The sequence below is a fragment of the Phoca vitulina genome, unplaced genomic scaffold (genome assembly GCF_004348235.1).
Source record: "Phoca vitulina isolate PV1807 unplaced genomic scaffold, GSC_HSeal_1.0 scaffold9, whole genome shotgun sequence".
NCBI lineage: Eukaryota > Metazoa > Chordata > Mammalia > Carnivora > Phocidae > Phoca > Phoca vitulina.
This window is the reverse complement of record NW_022589712.1, coordinates 65,504,204-65,531,278: the sequence shown is the minus strand read 5'-3', so window position 1 is coordinate 65,531,278 and position 27,075 is coordinate 65,504,204. Positions and strand designations below refer to the sequence as shown.

Genomic DNA, 27,075 nt, shown 5'->3' with positions numbered 1-27,075 from the left:
TTTTATTTTTTCATTATTTCTTATAACATTATTTACAACAAGGAATTATACTAAATTGCCCAGAGCAGAAAATTTATGGCAAAGTCCAGATGAAAAACCTTGGATACCAAACCGTAAGAATGAATGTCCCAGTTGGTACTCAGGAGCCACTCTAGAGTTCAGAATTGTCAAATCCAGTACAAGAACATGAAGACTGGCTGGCCGAACAGGGCTTTCTTCCTCTCTGACTTGCGGGGTGGGTGGCCCACCTCACCACTCAGCCCTAATGAGCTGGCCAGCCCAGGATTCAAGACCAGACCAGTGAAAGTCTGCAACTACCTCAGGATGTTAGGAGATAAAAAAGACTCTTGCCCTGATAAGAAGGTGTCTTAAATTACACCTGTGTTTTCCATGTAGAGAAGACATGGTCTAAATCCAGATACCAATAAGTTGTGTGGATTGAGTACAAAAGGGGTAAAAGGCAATGCAATTTTTTCCTATCAACCAATATGCGTGGAAAAACTAATTTGGGTCTGCTGTGAGGAAACTGACCAAAACATCCCAAGCCCCACAGCTGTTATGAAAGAATGGCCCTGTTGGGATATGAGTCTGCCCTTGGATTCTGCCTCGGGCTCTTTGCAGACAATTCTTTGCCAAGAATGGCAGGAACAGCTGGGTGGCAGGAGAGCGCCTGAGATACCGGGCAACTATATAAACTTGTCCCAGCCTCATGACTGCTAAAGAGCTCTTGTTGAACTTGTCTCTTTGAAAGGGGGCAGGGGGGGGAAAGCACTATGGAACTGATATTTATACCCAGAACTCATATCAAAGCTGACACATCCGATACACATTCAAGCTACTATACTGGGCTGTGATAATAATTATTCTGACTGTTGATATCATTGTGTTCACACTACTACCCAGAAAAATTGCACCTTGAGATTGTTGTGTTGATTCAGATTTGAATCTATTCATGTCTAGAGCATATAGAGATACCAAAATAATTTCAAAATCTTTCCTCAGTGGAAGGTATGATGTCAGGAACATCTCTCTAAAGCAAGATTGAGCTAAAGCATGATTTAGTGACCCAGGAGAGAAAACCTTGAGTTAAACTTGGCTTTTTTTTTTTTTTAACTAGCAATTTTCTGAGGAAGTTAACTCCTCTGTCTTCATATCTGTTAATGTGAATAATAAGAATAACAGACCAAAGACAATTGGCTAGGTATAGTATAAGTTTCATTCTCCTAAAAAGATGCCAGAAAATACTAATGCCTGTCTGTACATATACTATCCAGTATAAGGATATAGTTATTCTATTCTTTGTGTAATAAAAATGTGAAAAGGCCAGTATTAACAATATTGTTGGGGGAAAAATTGGACAGATATTTTGAAATCTTCACATAGAAAGATCAGAATGATAGGCCCAATAGGGACCTTAGATGGCCTAATTCAGTCACTCTCAAAGTGTGTTCCCTAACCTAGCAGCATCAGCATCATTCGGGGACTTGTTAGACATGTAAATTCGCCCACCTGACCTGAAAGCCAAAGAATCAGAAACTCTGGGTAGAGTGCACCGAAGGGGGAATGGAGGCTCAGACAGGTTACCAGAGTCATTATTTCGGGCAAAGTGAGATTAGAAACCAAGTTTCTTTTGCTGGTGCTATTTGTTCTTTTCATACCTAAGCGCTTGCTTAGATTTTGAACTTGAGTTATGAATTAAGTAATCATTTGCTTTAAAGAATAGCCATGAGAACTGGGAAGTAAAGAGGTCTGCAGGGTAGAAGCGAAGAAGCAGAACCACGGTGGCAGGATCGTGTTTTTCTTGAGGATTTCAGTCTTGAATCATTAGCAGACACCCGGCATTCTGCTACAACTTTAGGGCACTAGTAACATTAATTTTAGGTGTTTGTAATTAAAGATTCTAAAATTGCTATAGTCTTTCCTGCTGTTTCAGTTTTAAGTTGCTTAGATGTTTTCTCATATTTTATACCACTTATGCTCCTTTTTTTTCTCCAAATAGCATAAATCATCAGGCCTCCCAAGCACCTGAAGACTAGGTCTAGGTTTTTTCCAGCATCTACTGGGAGGATGGAGTCATTTTTGTTGATTATTCAGTTTTCAAAATGTTTTCATATTGCCTATTGAAGTTTATTAAAGTATTTCTTTCAATATTTTAAAACCATACTTCTAATTTGGGAACTTCAAGATATCAAATTCTGTTATGTTTCTAATTGGAAATTATTTGAAAGACTAAACCCGTCACTAAACAAGCCTGAAATAAAGATGATTTTTAGTAAAAACATTTCTTGATTTACATTTTTTGATCATTTAATGGAGCGTGTAAGAAATTTACATTCCACGGTTCTTAAAAACTTTTATGACAAAATTCCAGGGTTATACACCTGTATTTCTCCTGCTCAGCAAGAGCCCATTTAGAAACAGGAAAGCAGACAAAAAACAAATAATTTAAGTTATTGTGGTATACAGCAAAGAGCGTGATGTTTCGGAGTCAAATATAGCTATCAAGGCTATCGGATCCTGGATATGTTACTTAACTGCTCTAGAACTTGGCTTTCCCATTTGTGGACTGAGAATGGTGATAGTACCTGTCTCATAGAATTATGATAAATAAAAAGAGGCCACCATATTGAGTCTAGCAATGTACTCCCGTACGGGTGGCTATGATGTAATGATGTCAACCACAAATACCCATCAACGTTTAATTATTAGATTTATATGCCTCTTTATTCTCTCATCAAGGGACTACATAACCCTACGTGTTCCTAATATGTATGAAAGTGTGTGTGTGTATTTTCAGCAGCCTCGACTACCCCAGCATCATCTCTGAATTAAGAACAATTTTTATTCTTGCAATTCTGTTTATGTTTATCACTACTTCTGATATGGTTTTTCAATCTGCATCCAAAATGTAGTGAATTCATTTTTAAATGGTAACTCTTCTTTTTAGAATTTATAGACAATTAGCTTATTAGATATTCCATCTAAAATGTATGCAATTATGGAATGACAGTAATTTACAAGAGGAACTGTTGAATTCTAGGCATTGTCTTAGCACATCAGAACACATATCACCTTGTGAATGTAGCTACAAGAAAAACTTAACATTGCTCAGGTTTTTGTTTTTTTTAATTGGAAGTCCTTGAAAGAAACCAGTTATGGGTTAAGCTGTTTGAGTTTGATGTTGTAAAGAGCCTGGCCCCTGATGCCCCTGTGATTGTCAGATAATAAGAGGGTGAAAGGAGGGATGTGAGGTTTACACCCTAAATGGGAAATAAATATTCTTCTATTTAATGTATAAGTTTGTATTTTTTAAGAGCCTCACTAATGTATATCCAGATGGTGATAATTCACAGAGTCTTTAGTATTTAAAATGTATATGTGTTTATTCTGGAAAAAAAGAAAAAGAAAAACCTTTTGGATTTTGTTAATTATCAATCCATTTATGTAAAAACAAAGACCGCATGTAAGTGATAGCAAGTATTTGGTCAGAAATAAAATCCATATATACTCATGTTTCTAAATATCTGAACAGCATATCACATTGGCCAATAAATAATGACTGGCTTTTAAGCTTTCCTTCAGGATGTTTAGATGTTACACATTTACTTAAGCTCTGTGTTAATTGTATTATGTTACAGTGAGCATGGATTCTGGGAATAACTTACCTAGGTTTGAATCCTGGCTCCTGTGGTTTATTCTGTGTGTAACTAAGGAAAATCATTTAATCTCTCTAATCTTATTTCCACTTCTAGGAAGCGGGGATAATAAAAATTCTTTCCTTACTGAACTTCAGAAGACATAATGGAAATAATTCGTGTACCATATTCCTGGCTAAATGTTAACTACTATTACTATTAATAGAATTTTAACCATTATTATTTTTATTACTGATTATTTAAATATATTTGGAAACTATGCTTAGTTAATACTAGTTACGAAAAGAAAGAAAACAGATAAGCTCCAGAGCTCCTAATTTATAGTCAATAAATTAAATTTGCCAGAGGGAAGGAGGGTGGGGGATGAGTAAAATGGGTGAAGGAGAAGAGGAGATACAGGGTTCCAGTTAAGGAGTGATATAAGACAGGAATAAAAGCCACAGCAGAGGGATTCTAGCCAATGATATAGTAACTGTGTTGTATGGTGACACACGGTAGCCAGACTTGTGAGCACAGCATTATGTAGAGAGATGTTGAATCACTATGTTATACACTTGAAACTAATGTAGCATTGTGTGTCAACTATATTCAAATAAATAAATGAAAATAAAAGTTTTAGAGACTGTGAAAAAAATTTGTACTATTAATTATAAATATCTAAAGAACACTTCTAATATTTAAAATATCAGAAATCACAAAACAATTTCAGTACTATGAAATCTATGGAAATACCTTTTGTCTCGTTTTCAGTCCATCTAAAATGGTTCTGAAAGCATATTTACCTCAAGTGTCTAATAAAAATCAGACAAACTTTGTAAGCATTTCTGTATTTTGTAAAGATGTTACAAAGCCCTATTATTACGTGTCTGAAACTTGCCATTTATTTGAAAATCCCGATGATGAGCTAGAGCTGAAAATATTTTCCATGAAGAGGCAAAATCATGATGACTACTATAGAGTTAAATTGGCGTACTCATACAGAATCACTTAGAATTCTGAAATAATAACATAGGGAAATTTTTTTTAAAAAAAGTCTTAGCCTTTGGTATTCTACATGCTATAGAATGACCCACAGGGAAATATAGTGCTATTTCGTGAATCTTTTACAAACCTGAAGGATGTATTTAAATCGCCCCCAAACAATTTTATGACAATGATAAACATATTTCTGTTGATCCAGAGGGATGATCTCAACTTCCCATTTCTTGGCTAAGGAGGATTAACATAATTAAGATGAATATCCTTCCCCGTACATTCCCCCATTGTAGATATGTCTAAAGCTTTATGAAAAATCACGGGACAGAGGCACTGTTTCATTTTCCCTGAGGTTATGAGGGGTGGGAATGGAAAGGAAACTTGCAAACAATCATCATTTATAAGATTTCTTTTAAGTAAGGAAGGAGCTGAGAGAGTGCTATTCTGGTCCATCCCAAAGCCTGTAAATCCACATTCCACATCAGCGGTTCCCAAACTTTGCTGCAGAATAAAATCACCTGGATTTAAAAAAATAAAAATCCCCATGTGTAGATTGCAGCTCTGACAAATTATATCAAAATACCACTGGTGGGAGCAAGACATCAATATTTTTAAAAGACCCCCAGGGGATTCTTCTGTGTGTCCAAGTTTGGGAATCACTGGCTTAAATGTGAGCTTGGAGACCTCAGCCCTGGGCTCTGCTCTCTCTTCTTATATGTAACATCAGCTTGCAAACTAAAGTTTTTCACACTCAAGCATAGACATTTAGGCTAAATTATTTGGGGTTGCCTCCTGACTATGAATTTTGGCTTTTGTTTGAAGTAATACCCAAATAAAGTGGGAAATTAAAAGAAATTTAAGAAATTTCTATCTGGCAAGATTTCAAACTGTGTGAGCAACATAATCAGGGCTGCTCTAGAGGGCATGAATGGAGTGCTAGCTGTTATGAGCCTGGAAAGAGAATTAGAGTGCTTGGGCTTAGATAATCACGGGAAACATTTAATTTATCGCTTCTTAAGCAATGGGAACTCTAATTCCAACTATAAACAAGAAGGCTATTCTCCTACACTTTTTTGAAGTAAAATTATTTTTTTAAATTCCAGGGTCCCTCAAGGTTTTTGACAAATGATTCCCAATCCGGTGATGGTGTGAGACGTGCTAGTTATCAGAAGAGCTTTGACCAGTTGTGCTTCTATTTATCTCTAAAGACAGTTAAGCAATTGGCAAATGCTTCTTGGTAGTGCTATGAAAATTACGTGAGGTAAACACGGAAATTGTACTTCTGTCAAGATGATCTTAGGTGACCTAATACCATGTAATTTATTTGCTTACGTGATTATTTTTGGTTATTTAAAAAATAAGGCCAAAGGCCAACTCTGCTTTCTTTTTCTTCTTTAAGATCCCTACAAATAAATTTGCATGGCTTTTCCCTCAGAAATAGTTAAGACCATTGAAAGTTTTAAACAATAAATTAGTTCAAGCAAGCCTCAACTACCACCCTCCAGGTGAAAGAAAGAAATTAGAAAACATTCAACACCAAAAGCTTGATAAATAGGTGGAAATGCTACCAAAAACGCAGGAATTCACCACTGGAATTCTCCAATATAGAAACCTTGACAATACTTTGATTCGTATTTTTGAAGAAAAGCAGAGAAGTCCAACTATTGGAAGCTTTTTTTTTTTTTTTTTTCTAAGCTTTTCCCAATATTTCAAATGTAGATTTTGTCCAGTACAACATTAGCCTGGCCAGAACTGTAAGTTTGATCACCGCCTGCCATCCAACTAGAAGTTTACATGCTCCCATTTTAAAACATCCATAGAAGGATGAGGTATAGATACTTTCTTGACTTGCATTTTATTGCTTAGCTGAAGCTCTTTGCATAGTTATTCAAATAGATTACGTTTTATATGCTGAACTGTGCATGAAGGCAAGATATTATTTTTCCTACCGCTGACACACTATAGAATGCATATCAAGATAAAGTAGAGGAAGATTGTGTTTTTCTATAATTTTCATGATTCTGCCTATAGCTATTTAGAAAATAGGAAAGAAATGGGTTTTGTAAACCTATGCAGTTTTAGAAAGGCAGGCTGTTGCTATAATTCCTTGAAAATTAACTTTCAATAGGTCGTTTTCAATAGTAGTAAAAGGAAAGGGAATTTGGGCAAAAGGGGACATTAAGTTATAAAAATAATAATTAGGCATTTCTTGTTCTTTGCCTTACATTTCATCACTATTAATATCAAGTTCTGATAGAGAATTAAACTATTATCCACACTACCAGAGGCATTGGATTGCATTATACATACCAGGTTATCCTATGTACTCACAAACACCCTGTTCAATGAACTTATTTCTTCTGTGTGGGTGTGTGCTTGTGTGTATTGCATCAATATACCTGTGCTTCCACAGATAATTGGCTTTTAATCTCTTTCACCTTGACTTTTTCCCCCCTCTTTTTCTACTTAGATTCTGTACATCTGTGATGTTAGCTGAATTTTGGAAAATGCCAATTCAGAGTAATTCAAATATTTTTGCTATATTGTTAAAAATTTGGTATCCTGATTATATATTTTTTAATTTTTTAAAAATTTTATTTATTTGCAACAGAGAGAGAGAGAGAGACAGAGAGAGAGCACAAGCAGGGAGAGTGGCAGGCAGAGGGAGAAGCAGACTCCTGGCTGATCAAGGAGCCCGATGCGGGACTCGATTCCAGGACCCTCCGATCATGACCTGAGCCGAAGGCAGACGCTTAACCGACTGAGCCACCCAGGCATCCCAATCCTGATTATATTTTGATCATGGGGGCTACTGGTGCAGATTGGGTGTTTCTTTTTCTTTTCTCTCTCTTTTTTTAAGATTTTATTTATTTATTTAAGAGAGAGAGCGAGAGTACACAAGCAGGATAAGCAGCAGGCAGAGGGAGAGGGAGAAGCAAGCTCCCCACTGAGCAGGGAGCCCGATGCGGGGCTCCATCCCAGGACCCTGGGATCAAGACCTGAGCCAAAGGCAGATGCTTAACCCACTGAGCCACCCAGGTGCGCCCTTTTTTGCTTCCCACCAGAAACGCTGTAGCTGTTCATAACAAAAACTAGGGGTGCTAATCTAAGGGACTGAGGCTGTGTCATACCTTGATTGCTCCTTACTAGGAAGAGAATTTTGGGTGGAGATAAACTGGAGAAATTTGCTCCCTCAGCTTCCTTGGCAGAAAGAGCCCAGCCCAGGTATTCTTGTCTACAGTGGAGCCCGGTAACCGCTACACCTGCCGAGCTGCAGCATTTCCAGCTCTGGGGACAGAACCTGGTAGACCAGGGAAAAGGCGCAATCGGCCTCAGCGTGTCCTGTTGAGTGCTTGGGGCAGTTAAGGAGAGGAATGGAAGCACCGTGTTACAGGCAGGATGCTGTGTTCTCTCTCCCTCCCCACCTTCCTCCTTCCCCTCTCTTTTCCTCAAAGCTGCACTTTCAAGCAGATATTTTAGCTTTACTTGGCTGGTGATGACACAGGTTCAAATAGTTTGAGGGGATTCCTCAAAATCACAGTGAGTGAGTGGCCAAGTCTGTACCGTGAGCAAAGTGTGTCTTGCTCCAATATCTGTGCAACTGTCTCATTTGCAACTGATTAGGAAGAGGTTTAAGAAATCCACAGTTCACATTTGTACCCCAAGGCAGTGCCTAAGCAGGTTTTCTCCCAAAAGTTTATGCTTGACTCCAGAAATCTGCATATTCAGGTATAGATCCTTCTTTTGAAAGTTCTCTATAGCTACTGTCTGCATTCTCTACATCTTTTATCATTAACTCTTCCATGATCATAGGGCTCTGAGGCCTCACGGAATGTTTAACATTTAAGTGGCTTTCAGAGAACCCTTCTGATATTTAAAATGTGGCAAACCATCCTCTGATGGGTTCCTGCCCCTTAATTTACAGATACTAAAGGATCTTTAGGCACAAAGCTTAAGGACTAAAATAGTAACCACCAGGCATGCTTCTAAGATCTTCACATACATTAATTTATTTAATTTTAGGAGCAGCTTTATGAAACAGGTATTATTTATCATTGTCATTTTAACAGAAAAGAAAATGAGCCAAATCGTGATTATGTAACCAGCTGAAGGTCACATCACCATTAGTGGATAGAACCTTGATTTGAAAGAAGAAACAAAAGAGTTGTTGGTTTTTTTTTTAAAGAATTTATTTATTTATTTGACAGAGAGAGACACAGCGAGAGAGGGAACACAAGCAGGGGGAGTGGGAGAGGGAGAAGCAGGCTTCCCGCGGAGCAGGGAGCCCGATGCGGGGCTCGATCCCAGGACCCCGGGATCATGACCTGAGCCGAAGGCAGACGCTTAACGACTGAGCCACCCAGGCGCCCCAGCAATAGAGTTGTTTTACCTTCTTCAGTCACAAACAGTACTAACCTTTTCTTCCAGCCAAGTGCAAGTATGTGCGGGTGCCTACCTTGCTCAGACTTGTTATAATTTGAGAACAGAAGAGACTTAATTGTCATGTCTTGGAATCCCAGGAAGGTAGCGCTTTCACACATCTTTCAGAAATGCAAACAGGGACTACTGTCACCTTTTGACATCAGATGCCGAAAAGTTAAATTGAGAGAAAGATGCTGCACACTTGATAGCCAAAGGTGTGAGTTTTGAGAAACAGAATTGCAGGCGAGTTTTAGGAAACTGCAAAATGCAAATCAAGACATAATATGCCATATATTATAAAAATTATATGGATCTGCACATGATAATAATTATAATTTTATAGTCAAAGATGGAGAAACTACCAAGTAAATCAGAGTTTACTTCAGTAACTCTTTGAAATGTATTTCTTTAGTCTCAATAGCATTTATGGATTCACTCATCTAGTCACAATAGTCTTGAAACGGTTAGCTTTAAAGGATTGCTATTTATACACATGCACACATATTGCTACCTGTCCAAAATATATTAAAATAAAAAAGCAGCAATGCAGTCTATTTTATTTTAAATGGAATGAGCCATTTGAAAACCCAAAGAGTAACCAGAAACAAAACAAAACAAAAAATGGTCCCCCAAATACCAATCATCTTCTTACCTGATTTTGAGATCATCTGAAACATAGTGAGAAGGGCCAGGAAAAGCCTGCCATGGTGGAAAGTTCAGTGTGAATATTTATATCCAAGTTATAAATCTCTAAAATTATACAGAGCCTAGAGGCAGTGTTGACCCAACCTTAGTCCATGTTGTTTCAACTCTAGATCTTCAGCTCTAGTCCTGTGGCTGACATTTAAGGATGAGCAAACTCTAGATAATAACATTACCTAACACTCTCCACACAGTGCTAAACCAACAAGCATAATTAGACATGCGTACCAACAAGATTAAAATAGAGAAATCAAAATTTACTGTACCCCGGAGCACTGCTGAACAAACAAACATCCCTTATTCATGCAGAAGTTACAGTTGTTAAATTTAGGCAGCTTACATGTGTTCTGAGTAACACCCAGGTCCCATAACCCAGGGGCCAACACACAGAATTCATGATGACGGAGAAACTCCAGGTGGTCTGTATGAACAGATAAATTGTATGTAGTTTGGAGAGTAGGGGATGTGATTTAGAGTTTATGGGATTAGGAGACCTTGTAGGTTACATGCTGCAAGATTGCAAGAAGCTATAGAAGCTAAAAAACAAAAAACAAGAAAACACCTTGAATTTGAGCCTTCACTTGACTGGAAGCCACGAAATGAAGGCAAAATGGAGGAATTCTTAGATGACATAATGTCCAAGTCAGGACACTTGAAAAGCCATGATGACGTTAGGAAATACCAACTCAGATCAGAAGAAAATATACCAAAATCATGACTAAATAAGAAACCATCAATGTCTTTTCCCACGCACATATATTTAGAACTTGCCAGGCTAACTGGAAATTGTAAAGAAGCAATTGGCAAGACGATAGCATCTCAAATTCAACTCAAAAAAAATAAAATCACTATAATTTGAATTTAAAACTTACTCTATATTATTTAAAGTTCATTTGTCTGCTTAATTTTATATGTTCTTCATAAAATTGCTGTTAAGAAAAAAGGAAGGCAGATATATCCATTCTGACGAATGAGAAAACTGAGTTTCATAGACTTAAATTGTTCTGTGAAGGTCAAAGAATCAGTAAATGGTGAAACCAGGGCTAATATTTCTACAAATGAGAGCTTCTCAATTTTCCCTCCAACTTGGTTCCTATTTGTCCTCTCCAAGTGTGAAGATTCTTCGTTGATACTACATTTATATAGAGTTACACATGATGGTAGTTAAAACTTAGGAGTCAAAATTGAGATACTATCAAGCAAGTAAAAGATTGTATTTCAGTTGAACTTGAAATGTATTTTTTTTAGCCCCAATGGCAACTACATCATTGTTCATTTAGTCAAAATTATTGATTAGTACCTACCATGTGCAAACACTATTTATTCAGCCTCTACGCAATGCTAGGGAAATATATGGGAAGGAGGCTCCCTTGCAGTATCTCCAGGGCCACAGCTCATGCACAGAGAAAATTTGCACTACTATAATAGTAAATTTAAGTCTCTATTTATAAAAGAAAGAAAGAAAATAAAAAAACATGATAATATATTTACTCCTGAAAGATGGCAAAGCATGTAATTAAATGCATGTCTCTAGTAGCAGATTTTGGTTCTTATCAGTGCATTAAATGCATAAAGGCAGCAGATGCAAAGACACTTCAGCCCTCTTCCCAAACATACCGCTTGGGCAAGTAGCAGGGTCGGCTGCTGCATTGGGAGCAGATAACAGAGATAGAGTAAGAATTACAGAAGCACAGGTTTAGCTTATTTAACTCGACTTACATACATACATAAGTGATAAAGCATGAAGGTATGCATTTTAAGAATATTAAAGTCAAGAAAACAAGCTAAATACTGAGTGTGATATTGCTTTGTGCTAAGGCCACACAGACCTCTTGCTAAGGAAAAGAAGTAGCTGGAAGGCTAGGAAAATACGTGAAGTGGTTGATTCTTCGGTAAAAGATGGGTAGAAGAAATATATAGAAGTTATGGCAGTTGTCATATTTTAACTAGTCAGAATGGTGCTTTGAAATGATGAAGTTATAATTGCATATTTGTTTCCCAAACAAAAAAGTTTGTGAGCAGTTAATTAGATATAAATATGATGCTTTATCGAATCCAAAATTAAGAAGTGACCCTCAACCGCTGATTTCATTCGGATCATGTGTTGGTACAAAGTGTATAGATCATTGTGATACTGTGGTCTGGGGCTCCTGATAGGGTTATAGATAGCTTTAAGGTCAGTAAAGATGAGAGATATGTGAGGAATGGCACAGGGCAGCATCTGGGAAACTTCTGTGACATTGAAAAGAGATACATTTTAGTAGGATGAGAGTGATTAAGGGACTCAGTTCTGGAGATTGGTCTTTATGCATTAGGTTAGGACCAACTCCTAGAGTATCAGAGCCCCTGGCTTGAGGGTCACATGACTCTCAATCACTCAACACACACCTCTTAACAATCTGCAAGGTGCTGGGTACTGTGCCAGGCTTTGAAATAGAAATGTGAGCTGGACAAATGTTCTACTTCCTGTCTGTGAGGCAACATAATTGACAGATAAAGGAACAATGTAAAATACTATATAATATAACTGGGTAAAGAAAAATTAGAGAAGGTTTTCCTTTTTTTAGAAAAGATCTTATTTATTTATTTTTGAGAGAGAGAGCGAGCATGAGCGGGGTGGGGGAGGAGGAGCAGAGGGAGAAGCAGGCTCCTCGCTGAGCAGGGAGCCAGACTCAGGACTCTATCCCAGGACCCTGGGATCATGACCTGAGCCAAAGGCAGATGCTTAACCAACTGAGCCACCCAGGCGCCCTGGAGAAGGTTTTCCAACTTCCAGACAAGATGGTAGGATAAAGCCGTGCAGAAATCTACCCACCTCTTCTTCAATAAAGTGTTTCTTTCTCTTTTTTTTAATGATTTTTAAAATTTATTTAAGAGAGAGCGAAAGCGAGAAAGAGAGCACAGAGGGAGAGGGAGAAGCAGACTCCCCGCTGAAAGGAGAGCCCAATGCGGGGCTTGATCCCAGGACCCTGAGATCATGACCTGAGCCGAAGGCAGACTCTTAACCAACTGAGCCACCCAGGAGCCCTGGAGAAGGTTTTCCAACTTCCAGACAAGATGGTAGGATAAAGCCGTGCAGGAATCTACCCACCCCTTCTTCAACAAACAGCAGTCAAAGACAAAATTTTAAATGTCTGTTTAGATGAAAGAACATGTAAATTAGCATGTAAACATATAGATATAATCTTCTACTAAAGCTCAGAAGGCAATGTTTATTAACCAAATAATCTGTTTTGTCTTATAGTTTCCAGAGGTGTATTTAAGTCATTGAAGGAGATGCATAAAAAGTGGAAAAAATGACATTTTGATATCAATTATAAATTGAGGGGGATTATGTGTTTTTCCTCAAACTTAACTTTTTTTCCAGTATTTGTTTTAAAGGTAATTACATATTCTTGTTTTGAGGTATAGGAATAGAAACTATTTTGTTCTTTAAAACTGTGTTGGGCTCAGTAGGTACTAGGAGGAATAAGACATTCACTTGCCCTCCTCAGAAAACTTATAATGACAAGGGCGTGTGAAAGAATTTTGTATGCCAAAGACACAAATTGTTCAGTCCAGCAGGGGGTGACAATGTGGAGATCACACAGGCATGATCCCAGTTGATGATGATATGTTACATAATTGAATGCGATTCTCCAATTAGTGAGGAGCGATTAAAGTCTTTTAAACTGGGGGAAAACATGATCAGACACGTGTTAGAGAAATGACTCTGAAAGTTGTAATTAAAAAGGATTAGAGGAAGAGAAACAGAGTAGAGGATGTGACATTAGTCTAGGTGAGGGGTGAGGAAAACCTAATTTAGGTCAGTGGTTGGGAGAATGGTGGTAGATTCCAGAAATATCAAAGAGGTAAAATCAGTTGGATGTAGTGAAGGATTGTTTATGGCCAGATGAGTGAAGTTTGACTCTTTGGGTACTGACTTAAGAGATATGGTTAATGGTGATTAAAAAAAAAAAAAAAACAAACAAAAAAAAACTGAGGAAAGGATAAGGATGAAATTTGGGACCAAAACATATAATTTATATTTTAAAATACATTTGTGTGTTAGGTCAGAATTCACAAAAGTGTGTTCATAAGTGTTTGTTAAACAGATAATTAGAAACATAGACAAAAATATTTCCCAAAGAAATGATAAGAGCTAACATGTATTGAGTACTTATTGTGTAAGTACTTTCCAAGTATCAATTAACAAATTCGACAACTCTTAAAGTAGGTACTACTTACGTCTATTTTACAGGTAAGATAGGAAGAAGGAAACAGAGAAATTAAATCATTTGCCCCATGTTGCACCTGTCATGACAAGAATGGGGTGGTCTGTCTCCCAACCCTCTGCTGTCACCTACCACTGCTGCCTCTTCATGATGTAAATGGGAAGAAGACTTACAGGCTGGCTCACAAAAGTCAACTTTATAATATATTTACTAAACTATAGAATTACTGACACTGTCTTGAGTTTGAGAGCTGGGGTGAAGGGTGTTTTCATTATAGAAGAAGAAAAACACTCTTCTTTTGTCGAAACCTGATGTTGAATTAGTAACAATCACATCTCATTTATTTTTGCAGATTACTGTTCCTTAAGAAAACATTTTTGCCATGCCTTTGTCTCATCAAACAAGATATTGGTAAATCGCCCTTCATTGTTTCTCTCATCAAGTCCAATTTCTTCTGCTTGATTTCAAGTTCCTCTTTAATCTTGTTCTGCGTTTTACCACCAGGGATACCTCCTCCTTTCCAACAGATGGAAGATCCTGCGTTTCGTGCATCCTTGTCTTGCTTACTAACCAGCTCCTTCCACCTCCCTTTCTCACACGGGTCCATGTCTCCGTCTCCGTGCTCCTCTGCGGGGTCCCTCAGGCGGTCCCTGCTGCCCCAGCCTATCACAGGGGCAGCCATCCGTGCTCTGAAATTAGTTTTCTCCCTCAACACCCGGTTTACTACCACCTTCACTGCACCCCATTCATCCTTCAGAGCACCTGATCCTCACTATCTTTTAAGAAGAAACCCATTTGAATTAATTTGCACTTCGAGGATTCTAAAATATTTATAGAGTGTCTACTGAGTGCCCGAAACTGCTAAGTCCCCAAGGGCGTAAAACAAAGATTTCCATTTGGCTTCTGCCCTCCAAGAGTACTTGGTCCAGTGGGAGAGAGAGACACCTGTGCAAACAATGTGACAGAGCACAGGGGGAGAACCACAGCACAGCAGCGTAAGGAAAGCACAGGGACGAGGATTCTGGCTCCTGGGTGTCAGGAAGGGAAGACTTGGAGCAAGGAACTTTTGAGATGTGTCTTGAAGAGTGGAATTTCCCCCATTTAGAAAAGTAAGAGGGAATGTGAAAACGAAGAGCGCAGGTATGGAGGCATAGAGTATATTCTGTGGCTCTGATCCAGAAATAAAGAGTAATTAATTCGTATGTCAGGCACCACTGAGGGGCTGTGGTCCCTCAAACTGCATTCCCACCACAGCCTTTTTCTGGTCAGAAATGCCGATAGCTCTGCATTGTCGCTCTCATTAAACTCAGCTTCTCCTGTCTGACTCTCTCCGTTTCCTGTAATTTATCCCTGCCTTTAATATACACTTCAAAATCTGAAGGATAGTGTTATTCGGTGTTTGCTGGCTTTGTTTTGTTAGGAGATCAGAGGAGATTTAGGTGCTCTGTGTTCGGCTGGCCCCACACCAGACCTGACCTAACAGGTGGCACTTTTTTTGGGAGGAGTGCTGTCATTGAACGAGCAGTAACAGCCCATGCGTTAACTCCAGTGCGTTGGTCAGGTAGAGCTCAGCAGGTCTGTTTGTGGCATCAGGTCCTGTTGTTTTTTGTTGCTGTTGTTTTTTCTGTTAAGTTGGGTTCTGGTGAATACACATGGAGCTCAGTGTGCGACTAACAAAGATCTAGTGAAAACATAGAATTACAATAATGCATGACCAGCAGATCGCCTGCCCAGTAGAGCCTTGAAAACACTTGTGCAAACGTCAGAGCTGAAGAAACGTGTGGGTCTCTTCCCTCTGGAAAGAGCACATTTTAGCCTCCTATTCTGTCCGGGTTTTAATGTTAGCAGTGTGCGCCTCTCTAGCAAATTGACAGAGGGATATCAGGTTAAATTTACGACTTTCTTTTTTCATTTGCCTCAGAGTCTATCCTAGCAATGTAGGAAGTGTCTGCAAATTCACTTCACTTTTAAAAAGCATTCTCTCTCTCTCTCTTTTTTTAAGACTTTATTTATTTACTTTACAGAGAGCGAGAGAGAGAGGGAAAGAGCACAAGCAAGGGGAGTGGCAGGCAGAGGGAGAGGGAGAAGCAGGTTCCCGAGCAGGACCCTGGGATCATGACCTGAGCCAAAGGCAGGCGCTTAACTGAGCCACCCAGGCGCCCCTTAAAAAGCATTCTTGAGTTGTTTGCCTCATTGCTATGCATTGCAAAATATTTTTAAGAGCATGTGACTTATCTGAACACTCGTTCTACATATATAGTCTAGTTTTCTCTATTTGTTTTACTAGAGTTTGTTGCCCAGTCATTGTCTTTAATTAGCTTTGGTTACATAGTGGAATGGTGAGATTTGAATGGTATAGGTTTGTTCTCTACTATGCTAGACCCAACATTACTTAAAAAACAAATGTGTGCATGAGCATCTTTAATTAAGATCTATGAATAACCACCCATTTAAAAATATATTGTGCATTCTTCATTTAGATATAAAATCCACAAATATACTTAATTAAAGGCTGTGAATTTCAAAAGGGAAACAAGAATTATTTTCAGCAGTAGAAACCTGGGATATTTGAAATGATGATACATATATTGCAGGTTATATCTGATTGAGCTTTATTTGCTATTTATGGAGGCTTCAAATAGACAACACCTCACTTGCTACTATCTCCAAATCATCAAATGCTGGAAATTTGGAAATCCTTACTACTGTTACACACGTAAAGAATTCCTAGTGCTGTTACATACCTACAGAACACTAGAGCTACTTATTGCTACCTACCAAACTTTGTGCAATAGGTCCAATTAAATAAGATCAATTAATTAAATTTATTTTAACCTCAAGGTCAATCAGAAGATGTCTTTTATTGTTTAATTATAGATTTAATTACATTCAATCACTGAACTTGAAAAAAATATCCCCTTACAGCACTTAACTCTGATGAGGCTCACAGAAGCATTCCTGTTGAAATATATTCTCCTGCCCGTATTCTTCAAGCTGAGATGTACTAGCCAGAGCAGGAAGAGCAGCGAGGTAAGGGGTATTGAGGGGACACTGACAATAAGCCAAGAGGATGGCGTTCCCCTCAGGGCAGCTTGGACCTTTGCCAGTCACCATGCACTGTCTTTTTTCATTTGTTAGTATCAGGAGTTAGTTAATGATCTTTTGCATTCAGGAATTTGATCACCTTTTTGCTTTACGCGTCTTCCTTTCAGCAGCTTTCCTCAAAACTGAGACTGAGTTTTCATTGCAGCTAATGATGTAAAACAAATGGTAAAAGGAGGAGTTAAAAGTGTTTCAACAACAACAAAAAAATTGTTACTGACGATCACCATGAGTTTTAAATCTATTTCTTACCTAGTGATGGAACTTGTGTGTCTTTAATAGCTTTACAATTTTGCAGGGAAACGCGTGCTGGTAGGATAGCATATTTTTGTACTGCTTACGAATCCAGTCCTTTAAGAGATCATGTCACTGCCCATCAGTGTTTTGAGCTATGTAATTGTCACCGTGTGAACTTCACAAGAGCATTGCCTGTAGAATAGCCAGGGATAGCTAAGACTTCAAGATTAAACTTTGTGTTTTGGCTCAGCTCAGCCTGAGCCTTGGCATCACAAGGGATAAGCAGTGATAGCACCTCATTTGGTCTTAATCTATTCTCATTTTTGAAAACATGTTTAGATGTTTGTTAAGAGTTTGTAGAGCTTAAAAAGGCGATGCTGCAGAATAGGGAGCGTTTTGTTCTCCGTGTTGTAGGGACAAGTTGGAATGATCACTGAGTCAGGGTCAATGGCAAATGACCCAATCAGACCACCAGTTTATCACCTTTTCCATTTGCTCTGGATCCTCTATTTGCATCCTGCAGCATCTTAAATTTCAAACTCCCCAAGTTGCCATTTTATATCAAATGTCTAAAGTATTTGTCAGGGTTTGATGACAAAATATTTCCTTTCACACGCAAATATCCTTGTTAGTACCATGTAGTTGCAGTTTCAAAAAAAAAAAAGAACAATGAAGGTTTTAACTAAAATGTTTGATAGTAGGGCTCTTTGAAGATACAGTCTTAACTTGTTATTCTGTAATAATTAGAGTGGAATTAAGTCACTTTGCAAAAGGATGAAGGGAATCAGTGGCTATTAATTTTCTTTGTATTCTGATTGGTCCACTGAAATATTTCAATGAAACCTTTACTCTAGACATCTCCTTTCATGATATTGTGTAAGAAAATAAATGAGTAAGGGACATAAAGGAACCCGCCAATGATTGGAGACAGGATTTTCTTTACATTGTCTAATAGACTCGTTTATTATTTTAAGCTGGTAAAAAGAGACTTATGATTCGTGTTGAAGAAAGAGTTGTGCTTGATACATTGAAGACACTGTTCAAAAGCAGTTTGTCCTTATAAAAGGATGACCCCTGTAGTAATTCTTAGGCAAGGAGGGACAAATTCAACCAACAAAAAGCACATCTCGCCCCAAGTTCCCCATGATTTCTCCACATAGAGCAAAAAAAATACACATCAGTAATTTATTTGAACATGCACATCAGCGAGTAGCACTGTTCTGGCCACTCAGGAAACAAAAGGGAGAGTATCAGCATTACCTAAAATAAAAAAAAAAAAAAAAAAAAAGAGGTGTATTACACCATTTTAATTGTCTTAAAAACACGGATAAGAGGAGCAATTAAAATATAGTCCTAAATAGTACTAGCTAATGTAGATTACATAAGTATACAATATGATTCAACTAATAGTGCTCTGACAAGCATAAACCACCAGTTCGAGTAAACAAGGCCCAGATCGATTGCTGAGAAAATGTTAGATTCAGATGTAATAAAAGTTACTTTTATTTCAGTATTGAATGCAAAACACAAGTCAAGTGTGAAGACAGCATTCTAAAAAAGGTGGCTCTGTTAAAGCAAGGAGGCCATTTCCTTTTGCATTTTTATAATTTTTGACTTCTATTTTTGACGTTCGCTTTTTCTACCTTTCCTCCCCTGAGCACTAATTTATCAAAAAATGATTTCAAGGTGCACGTTGTACATTCTTATCATTGTACCATTTCATCTCTTTCTGGAAGAGAGTAATACAATCAGCATTACAATGTTAATTCTTTTTCTCTGAATATTTGTTTCACATACATGTATTCCAAAATCATAATGTTGGTTGGGAAAAGAAACCTACGAACGAGAGAGTGATGTATTCATACACTTCCTATTGTGCTGTGTGTCTTTCCCATCCCTACTCCCCTTTCCCTGTAAAGAGCTGTAAAAAATTTAAGGCAGATGAGGTATATTGCTGAAGAAAAAAGTTATTTTTGAAAAAAAACTCAAAAAAACTTTTATTCTGCCCTTCTACTCAAGAAAGACTACTCAACTATAAATCTAGTGCTAGAAAAAAGCAGGAAAGACACCACTTGCATGTACCATACTATGTCTTCTATTTCTAGAATGGCTTTTTGTTAATTTAATTTTAATAGAAAAAATAAGCACCTTAAGCTATGAACAGGAAAAGAACTTCATTATTAGTGAGTTTAGAATCCAAACGGAATTAGGAACACTCACTCAAACTCTTTCACTCATTCTCTCAAAGGCCAATGCTACTGATTAGGATTGTAAAGTGCTGTACTTAGTATAAACACTTGTATACACTGCAGACACTGAAAAATAACCCTCAAGCACATTGTGTTATAGTTCCAAAAATATATTTACAGTCTATTACAAAGATTACAAATGGAAGTGTCTAGGTGACTGTATTATGCTAATTAAAATTATCTTACAGATTATTTTTCCTTAGGGACAAAAAACATTTTAGTGAAATTAAAGTGATTTTTCTAGTCAATCGAAAAATAAATTAAAATATCAAATAACACTGTACAGTGATTTAAAAGAAAAAAAAAGGGTGGGGAGGGGTTTGGGAAGCAATCCATTTGAGTTTTTCTATAGCCATCTTTGGTCCTAAATGTGGGAAAACACATTATGTAGCACTGAAAATACCTGTTCTTTTGTGATGCTCTGCAAGTAAAATAGAAAAATATAGTGCATTTTCAATGTATTCAGAGCCCACTACAGAGAAATGTGTGTACAAAACAAGACAGTATAAATAAAATTTACAAGTTTTACAAAGGAACATTTACAGGTTTTTGTTTCTGTTATTTGTTTGTTTGTGGATGCCCACATTATCAAACAAGACCAATTATGACCGATCCCTGGGATCTTTCTCTATTAAAATCATTATAAACAGCCCAATTCTCTTTGGAAGTACAACAGTTCAATTCTGGGGTAGTTCATGATTTTCGTAACTTTGAAAGCATTACTCACAATATGTATACATTCCTGAAATATCTATAAAGACACATTTAATTATTGCTTATGAAATTCTAACACAGTAATCAAATAATATGGTTTAATAAATAAAGCTTAAAAAAAAAAAAAGCCAGATCCTTCACCTCTTCCTTACACAGTAAAAAGAGTTCTTTCATTTAATAAGCTTTTGACATCAGCGTTCACAAATAAAAGACTTTTTAAAAACTGCAGTGGTGATATTCTGTGCAGCCGATTTGTTTTTGAAAGGTGAAAATGTGAACTGCCCCTTTTCTCCTGCTTCAGAGTTCTAATATAAAACTTACTTCTTTCTTTTAGCTTTTGGACTGCATTAAACAGAATAGGATATAAAATATACGTCAACTATTTCTCCTAAATTTCCTAATGTCTCAATATTGGAAAAAACCTCGATGTGCTCGGATTAAATTTTAGATAACACTGGATAGTTCTTGCTCTCAGAGACTTGCCTTCACCAACACTCTTTAGATGAAGTGCCTCAATTTTTTTTATAGTCATAAACCTACAATTTGCGTTTTTTTTAATTAAATTCTGTCTAGTAAAATCACTCTATAAACAATCTGTTAAAAGTGCCTTATAGTATTTATGGATCATTATTGCTTTTTTCATTGAAAAGATAGTGTGTTGTCTGATCTTTACAAAAAAATTTCTTTTTAAAAAATACCAGAGCTCTTGGCAACTTGCATTTTCTTGACTACCTGCCAATTAGCAAACAATATCAAAACAGCACTGATTAAACAAAATAAAATAGCACAAAAAGGATACCAATGTTCTGACAGAGATATATCTTCAATCATGCTATGTGGTTTTTTTTTTTTTTTTAATTTGAGATTCTTTCAAAGGTACCCAGTGTAGTAATGTGTCATAGATTAACACTAAAAAGGTCCAAAGCTATAAACAACTTTCTAAAACAAAGTCCTTATGAAGAATAAACACAAATGATTTTAAAAAGGAATCATCTGAAATCACATATTTAAGGAAAATATTTCATTGATTTTAACAATAAGATCATGATTTTATTTGACAAATATATTCTTTCTTAAATTCTTTATGTACATTTTAAAAAGTCTATAAGATAAAAAGGAGGTTAGAGAGCTCAAGGTGTTTGGATGTTTTCAGGTAGTACTTTGTTTATTGTCACTGCTGTTTTCCTGGCCACCAGTGGTGGATCCTAAATTCCCTTTTTATAGATTCTGGTGGCACTTAGGAGTTCAAGTCTATAGGTGCTTCTTAAATCTTCTCTTCACTGTAGGAAGGACCCAGGACATCAACTGTCTTCTAGCAGCATTCTTATGCATATACCGAAGGCCAGTACTGTTCTCTTGCAGTCCATAATCTCCCTCATGAGGGAGAAATGCTTATCACACTTGGATGCCAGTTCCATGTAAATGTAGCATTTGTGCTCTCATAGTCTGAATGCTGCTCATGATTTTCTTCTGATGGCCAACCAGTGTGATCCCTAAACTCATCACATCTCTGAAAAAGACAAATTTTGGTAGTTACCTTACAAAGGATTTATTTGGCACTCAACTGTCATCAGCTCTTTAATTAAATCATCTGTTTATCTTAGGCAAATAGATCTTATCTTAGTGGTTTGGGTATTAATGATCACATTCTTGCAGTGGGTCAGACTGGCAAACTTCATCAGTGCACTCCTTCCCAAGAACCTAACTGCTCAGGCTCTCAATTTGCCATAAGTTATTTTTAAACTGATACGAAATTTTGTATACAAAATTAATCAAAGTCTTAAAATTATTCTTAACTTAAGGTAAGATCAGGAAATGTTATTTGAAAGGTATTCTTGAACTTAAGTGAAGTTTAAAATTTTTAATGGTTACAATAGATACAGTACAAATGTAAGCATTTTGGGTTCTAGTAAATCAAGAATCTTCGACCATCACCAAAAGATTTATACTAAGTTTCATTATTATGTGGTAATCCTGAGCATATTATTGGTTGTATACTCAACTCCGGTTCAGTTTGATCATTTGACTACATTTTAGAAAAAAAAAAATCACTTTCTAAAATGTGCAATACTATGTTTAATAGCTTAAATGTGACATCAACTAACTGTGTCTGTGTATGTACTTTTACTTTTCCTAATAGCCAGGAAAATTGAGCTTAGGTATTTGCAAGAGGCTAAAATATAGCAACAGTACCATAGCGTAGTATTTCATAATCATGGTCTAATAAGACTTTGAGGATCCTAGTTTTTCAGGGAAGTAGATTGCTTTGGAGAGATGAGGTATACTTATGCTAGCTCTCCCATGTGGTGACTAGAAGGAAACCAAACAAGATGGCACCTCCTGACGTGCCAGGAGAGGGAAGCTGACTGCCGGCCTTCTCAGCTGAGAAATGTGAAACCCTTTGCACAACAGTACCTAAGCTGGATCTGCTAATAGAACCTTGAAAACTGTTTCCCATTTTCAAACACATTGACCCAGAGGAACTTCATTGCCCGTGAGACGTATGTTGCAGCCAAAGAAGCTGATGTTCGGAGATACTAAGTGGATTTCCTAAGACCACATAATCAGTGAGGGAGCCAGAAAGGAAAATTTAGTTCTTTTCACTTCCAGTTCATGGCAATTTCCAAAGTTGTTTTATGAGGTCACTCTTCAGGTTAAAACAAAAAAAAAAATGAGTCAATCACACACCTTCCAAAACATAAGCTAAACTCTTAGTTACAGTTAATTGAATTAAGCTGCCTTGGACCTCTTCAGAAAGTAATCCTATTGGATGTCATAATGCATTTGGCATTGGGTATGAAGCTCTGAGTTTTTAATGTCATACAAACATGGGGAAAGAAATCCTCCTTTGCAATGGAGAGAATTTCTTTAATGAATAGGCACCTAAATGATACAGGGTTAAGAAAAGAAGGTTCATGGCATGGTGTTTAGTACACTGGCAATGGAGACAAATGAGCTACCACTTACTAGTTGAGTCAGTTTTGGGAAAATACTTACATTCTCTGAGCCTGTGCTTTGTTGTGTATAAAACTACTGACTTAAAATTATTGCTGTGAGAGTTTAAAAATTTACTGTAAGTCCAAAGGTCTATTCAGCACAACACCTGGCACATAGTAGGCGCTTACTAAAGAGATGATTTTCTCCTTGATTCTGTGGTTTACTTCTCTTTAATACATGGCAGATATAAAGCTTGGATTGTACATAACATAGGCTTAAATAGAATTTTGAGAGTTTCAACTTACTCAATAGTCATCCTGGCCACTGATTCAAGGGAGTTGTAGCCAGCTGCTGTGAAGTTATCTTTATACCTTTCCATCTTAATAGCTTGTAGCCATTCTCCAACTGAACAGAAGGTAGTGAAGTCAGGAGTGTTTTGATCCAAAAGAGGACTTATTGGCCTAGATACAAATGAAAACAGAAAAGCAAAAATTTTTTTTTCATGAACTACTAAAGAAAGAATGTCTTGGCCCATACAAAAATAAGGGTACAAAGAATAAAATGACATATTCTAATGGGTGTTACAGTAACAGATAAACAGACAAATCTATACAGATCTAAAGGTTGCCCGGGAACTACAAACTCCAAAATTTACACTGTATTTAGATTTGACGACCACCAGATGTGTCTTCCACACATTTTTAAAAAGTTCAGCCAACAGTATTTGGAATCAGTCCATATGTATTTGTTCATTTGCTTCACCAAGAGCAACTGGGAATAAAGGAAGCACATTTAACTGTGGACTAACTCGTTCCGACTACGTGATGCTGTTGAGAACGCAGAGCCTTCGCCGTACTGACGGCAGCCTGGCTAGCGCCCAGTGAGCTCAGACACCTCCGCCGGGGCCCAGCGAGCGTCAGGTGCACCTGGCTGCCTGGCTAGCGCCCAGTGAGCTCAGACACCTCCGCCGGGGCCCAGCGAGCGTCAGGTGCACCTGGCTTCCTGCTAGAGCCTAGTGAACTCAGACACCTCCGCCGGGGCCCAGCGAGCGTCAGGTGTACCTGGCCGCTGGAGCGGAAGGATTTCTAGTAAGCCTCATAACAGGGCAAGCCACGGGCAGAGAATGGATGGAGTGTTTTGGACTCCTTTTAATGGGTAAGCTTCTTTCATCACATACTGAGCTACCGTCATAAACTTTAACTTCACAGAGTCATTTTACTAAATGACTCAAAGCAAAGAAAATAACGGCATGCAAAAATAATAAAGTGATAAAGTAATATAGTGATAAAGACCCACATAACAATAATACTGACTTGAAAATGTGAAATGCCACCTAATCACTAAATTCCAGTTTGGAAAGTCTTCTAAAAATGCCAGCCAGTGAAGCTGCCATAACTTTTAAGAAAACCAAAAGGCAATAATAACAGCTCTCGTTAAACACTAATTTAATTAAGGTAAGCCATCTGAAAAGAAAACAAAAACTTCTGTGAACACAATAAATTCCACATCGGTTTATAGTTTAACACAAATGTCAACTTGCCATTGGGTTAGGACTGAGGAGATAAATGGCTCAAGTGAGTATTTGAATGTCCCCTAGATTCCATTCCCTTGGTATTTCTTACCTACTACAAGTTCCCAGGGGCGTTTTCAGACTATTTGGGTTTCGAATCATTTTGTCTAGAATTCCAACTATCTGTTCAAACTTTGGCCTTTCCGCACGTTCCTTTTGCCAACAATCCAGCATCAATTGATGAAGACCAGGCGGGCAGTCCATGGGTGCTGGTAAACGATAACCTTCTTCTATTGCTTTTATAACCTAATAGCCAAAGGGACATTAAAAATATTACTGATTGAGGTTCAATTATAATAACATGCATTGTCTAGTAGGCAAAGTGATTTATCTAGATAAGAGTGAAGCGTCCTTTGAAGCTTTGCAAAAGACTTGCTTATTGTTTTCCTGAACACCCATGAACATTCAATGTGTTATTAAGGGGTGCATGAAGAGCACGATATCATGACAGTTCTTAGTTGACTCAGTAATTAGGAGCAGCGATTAAGGTCACCCAGGGTGCAAGAGATGGAAAAATTTTCATGTCATCCCAGAGGTTTTGAAAAGGAATATGTTATGAAACCATTTTACTTGCATATGGCTGTACATGTACATATTTGTCTAGGGATGTATGAATTCTACTAGTTGTAAGAGGAAGGTCTGAGTTACCCAGAACTGCCCCCCACCAAGTGTCACTTTTTGTGGGGCTCAAATGACACTTTCCAACAAAATCTCAAAATATGTGAATGTGCTATGATAGAAAATATTACCAAGCACACTATTATTTTAAATAATATGGAGCCTACCTACTTAGGAAATGTATAGGATTATAATATATAGTGGTGTGCTGGAACGAGTAATATACATGAAGGTGACTGTACCACTTTCCAACTCCAAGTTTAGTGACCTCACACTGGTAGACTGAAATCAGCCTTGGGAAGGGGCCATGGAAAGGGTTACACCCGGTAACTGGGAAAGGTTAGAAATTAGGGCTTTCCCACTCAGAGTGCTGGTTGTTCAAGTTTTAGCAGCACCTCACTTTGTATTTACATCTAATAGCAGCCTGAGACACTGCATCAGTAGCTTTAAATGTTCATGAAAAATAAGTCCCCAAAGACATGGGTACATGGCAGTCAAAAAGTCTGAAAGCTACTTATTCAGACTTGTTTCTTTTTATTTATATGGAAAGCAAAAATAGATCTTAAAAATCAGAAATTGCTACAATTGGAGAAGCACAGGAAAATAATTGAGAAGGCAAGCAACACAAATAAGAACTTGTAAAACATTAACATCAAGGGGGATTAACAAATCCTTTTTGATACTGACTTGTGACATAATGGCAGTAGAAATGCAAAACAAACAAAAAAAAAGACTCTGGAAAAAAACAAAGGTAACCTTGAATTTTTGAAGAAAATAAAGCCAAATGTAGGCAGACAAAATGCTGGCTTTAAGAAATGTTGATTAACTTAATATTTGTAGGGAAACATATCCCTAAGATGCTTGTTGACATTCAAGAATAGCACATTGAAATGTAAAAGGTTGCCGATTGGGATGAATAAAGTAGCTGGCATCAACAATTTTTACAGAAAATTCTTCATATAAGAAAAGAAAAAAAGTACACTTTAAGGAAAATCTACGTATGCAAATTGATAAAATTTAAAAGGTAAATAGATTAACTTAATTATAATAATTTTTGAAAAGTACTGTAAGAGAAAATCCTCAGCTGAAATTCCCCCCTGATTACTACATTGTACGTCCTACGCATCGTTTACTTGTACTTTGGAAAGCTAGGTTAAGTTATTTAAACAGTGGCTTAAGTTGTGAATAAGTAAATCGACAACTTCTAAAAATTTATATATTCAAAATGACCAATAATAAACAATAAAAAAAATAACATTTTTTTTTAACTGGGAAAAGAGTAGCTTTCCTTATATTTGAGGTTGCTTGTATTTGAACATAAGCAGTATCTTTCTGATTTGACAGGACTCCACTCCCATCCTCATAACATTAGTGCAGTCCTTATTATTTTGAACCACCTTCTAACCAATCTCCCTGTTTGTAGTTTGTCTTCAGATGTCCAGAAAGGAACAAGGCACGTAGAGTGATCTTTCCATTTTTCTGGCCCTGTAAATAATCTTTAAAAATGCAAATCTAGGGGTGCCTGGGTGGCTCAGTCGTTAAGCGTCTGCCTTCGGCTCAGGTCATGATCCCAGGCTCCTGGGATCGAGCCCTGCATCGGGCTCCCCGCTCCACGGGAAGCCTGCTTCTCCCTCTCACACTCCCCTTGCTTGTGTTCCCTCTCTCGCTGCCTCTCTCTC

General features: G+C 37.5%; 1 protein-coding gene across 4 annotated transcripts in view; it reads right to left on the bottom strand.

The window, feature by feature from the left end:
- Positions 1-20,266: 20,266 nt before the first annotated feature.
- Positions 20,267-27,075, bottom strand: part of EPHA7 (EPH receptor A7) — a 165,478-nt gene continuing 158,669 nt past the window's right edge. For all 4 annotated transcript variants that reach the window (XM_032408228.1, XM_032408229.1, XM_032408230.1 and 1 more), the window contains exons 15-17: positions 24,831-25,024; positions 23,514-23,669; positions 20,267-21,781 (exon numbers count right to left, since the gene is read on the bottom strand). In XM_032408228.1, the coding sequence (XP_032264119.1) occupies positions 21,667-21,781; positions 23,514-23,669; positions 24,831-25,024 (465 nt within the window). In that variant the 3' untranslated portion in view covers positions 20,267-21,666. The remainder of the gene's footprint in view (positions 21,782-23,513; positions 23,670-24,830; positions 25,025-27,075) is intronic.